At 36.4% G+C, this 2,673-nt stretch overlaps 1 protein-coding gene across 1 annotated transcript in view; it reads left to right on the top strand.

Annotated features, from left to right (window-relative positions):
* LOC107680938 (transcriptional enhancer factor TEF-3-like) overlaps positions 1-2,457 on the top strand; it is a 16,456-nt gene extending 13,999 nt beyond the window's left edge. The window contains exon 11 of the mRNA XM_016477033.1: positions 1,724-2,457. Within this exon, the coding sequence (XP_016332519.1) occupies positions 1,724-1,837 (114 nt within the window). The 3' untranslated portion in view covers positions 1,838-2,457. The remainder of the gene's footprint in view (positions 1-1,723) is intronic.
* The last annotated feature ends 216 nt before the right edge of the window (positions 2,458-2,673 follow it).

Below are 2,673 nucleotides of genomic sequence, written 5' to 3'. Positions count from 1 at the left end.
TATAATTAAATACCATTCTCCCTTTTGTTCAGTTTGTTAGAAAACTATTCAAAATCATTTAAATGATTGAAAATCACTTTTAAAAATAACTTTTAAGCAATGAATGAAAAATATTTAATATTTTACATCACCTAGTCCAGTTATTGTTACTAAAATAAAACTGTTAACTTGGTATTATCAACCACTGTCATCAAAAAATATATTAAACAGAATAATTCAGCTTAAATATCTAGAAAAGCCCCAGACAAAACAGTGTTTTTTTCGGTCAGATGTTTCTCCTGCTTGTGAAGTGATTCCTCCAGCTCAGCAGTGAGCGTGAGTTAATTCAGTTTAACGTCAGCCGTCATTACAGACTCAAGACAGCTGAGGGAATGAAAGATGAGGCTGTAGTCACGGCGACGGTGTGTGGGACGCGGCCCGAGACAATGAGCCTCTCAGCCGACACAACGGTCCTCTCACACAAACACACGCTCAATGGCCCGACTGAGTCCATGATGACCGAGAGTGACGCACACAGAATAGAACATCACTTTACAGATATCTATATTAATGCAGTTCATATATAAATTATATAGGCTAGAATAAATAATATATGAATAGAACAGTACATAGATAGATAAATGTAAAGATGTGAAATAAAATGAATATTATGCACAATAAAATGTATGTATATTATTGTTTAAAGTGAGCCAACATTTGTCATACACTATAATGTATAATAATATGATGATAGATAGATAGATAGATAGATGAGTGTGTGTGTGTGTGTGTGAGTGAGTGAGTGAGTGTGTGTTTGTGCGTGTGTGTGCGTGTGTGTGTGTTTGTGCGTGTGTGCGCTTAAAGTGAGGCAACATTTGTCATGTTTCTTGAATGATTCTAAACTAAAATATTACCCTGGGTCAGATATGCTTCATAAACCACAACATTTTCTGTTTTGTAGGAGTCAAATTGAAGTGTTGTTTTGTGTTTTAATGTTTTGTGAGTTGTGTTAAATCAAAATAAAAAACTCAATTAATTTTTAACGCGCATTCTTGTGTCTTATTTGAACAGTTCATGGATTCATCCATTCAAAGTTATTACTAAGAAAATTATTAAGACATTGTTTGTCTTCATAATGCTTCATCAAAATAAAAAGCTCTCTCTGATTCGAGACACTTTCCACTATCCAATCTATTCCCAGTGGATGAAATGTGACCCTGGAGCACAAAAGCAGTGTTAAGTCGCTGGGGTATATTTATAGCAATAGCCAACAATACATTGTATGGGTCAAAATTATTGATTTTTTTTTAATACCAAAAATCATTAGCATATTAAGTAAAGATCATGTTCCATGAAGATATTTTGTAAATTTCCTACTGTAAATATATCAAAACTTAATTTTTGATTAGTAATATGCATTGCTAAGAACTTCATTTGGACAACTTTAAAGATGATTTTCTCAATATTTAGATTTTTTTGCACCCTCAGATTCCAGATTTGCAAATAGTTGTATCTCAGCCAAATATTGTCCTATCCTAACAAACCATACATCAATGGAAAGATTATCGATTCAGCTTTCAGATGATGTCTAAATCTCAATTTCGAAAAATTGGCCCTTATGACTGGTTTTGTGCTCCAGGGTCACAAATCAAGTGGATGCTGTTCCGCTCAGAAAAGCGTTGCATGACGTGCTGTTCACTGACCAAACACTCTATGAATTTGTCTGGTTGTGTCTGTGTCGTAGGTGGTGACCAACAGAGACACTCTAGAAACCTTGCTATGCATCGCATACGTGTTTGAAGTGTCCACCAGCGAGCACGGAGCCCAGCATCACATCTACAGACTAGTCAAAGACTGAGCCTCTCCACGGGCCACGGATCCACAGACGCCACAGCGCTCCCTCCTGAACGCAGCCCAAACTCCTGCACTTCTTCTGCTCGGGTCGTGCCGACACACAGGGCAAGCGACTCTCTAGAAGCACTGCTCAGAGGCACAAGCAGAGAATCTGCCGGAACGGCAAATCTGAATGTCGTGACATTTGAATTTATTCTTTTGTATAATGAGAACTGTGATAGCAGGACGAAATGCATGAGAACGTTCTTTGGTTTTTCTTCATCTCATTTTAGCCCCTTGTGTTTGTGTTAGTGTTTGTTAGTATGGGAGTGATGGTCACCTACCGGACGAGCCTAAGGTGGACAAACAGTGGTTTTTCTTCATGTATCAGGACAAACCTGAACGTCAAACGACAGAATGTGTTTTTTCGTAGATTTGCTATATTGTATTTATCAGCCATGTTCTTAAATGTGGAAAACTTAAACTTAAATCAGTCTAACGTGAAAGAAACTCGGAAGACTCTGGGCTTTTCTCCACAACAAGGGTTTGTAAGAAACAGACATGTAACTGTGTATTTGACCTGACAGCAGAATCAGTCAGTCAGAAACACTCTGATATTTGGAATAAAGAGCGTGTGTTATCCTTTGAAACTGATTTGAAGTTATTTTTGTTCTTCTGGTGCTCATATAAATTTGCTTTTAATTCAATTCTATTAGGAAAAAAAATCAGTTGTAGTCCTAAAGGTTTAAAGTCCTAAGGTTTAGCAAGTTCATTAACAGCCACATTCAAAATAGCCATGTTTTTAAATGAAGCAACAAATGCATTGCTAATATTTTATTTTATTATAGATTTATTTTTTGT

The sequence above is a fragment of the Sinocyclocheilus anshuiensis genome, unplaced genomic scaffold (genome assembly GCF_001515605.1).
Source record: "Sinocyclocheilus anshuiensis isolate Anshui unplaced genomic scaffold, SAMN03320099.WGS_v1.1 scaffold1716, whole genome shotgun sequence".
In the NCBI taxonomy this organism is placed as follows: Eukaryota; Metazoa; Chordata; class Actinopteri; order Cypriniformes; family Cyprinidae; genus Sinocyclocheilus; species Sinocyclocheilus anshuiensis.
Note: the sequence above shows the minus strand (reverse complement) of the source record. Positions and strands in the feature narration are given on the sequence as shown.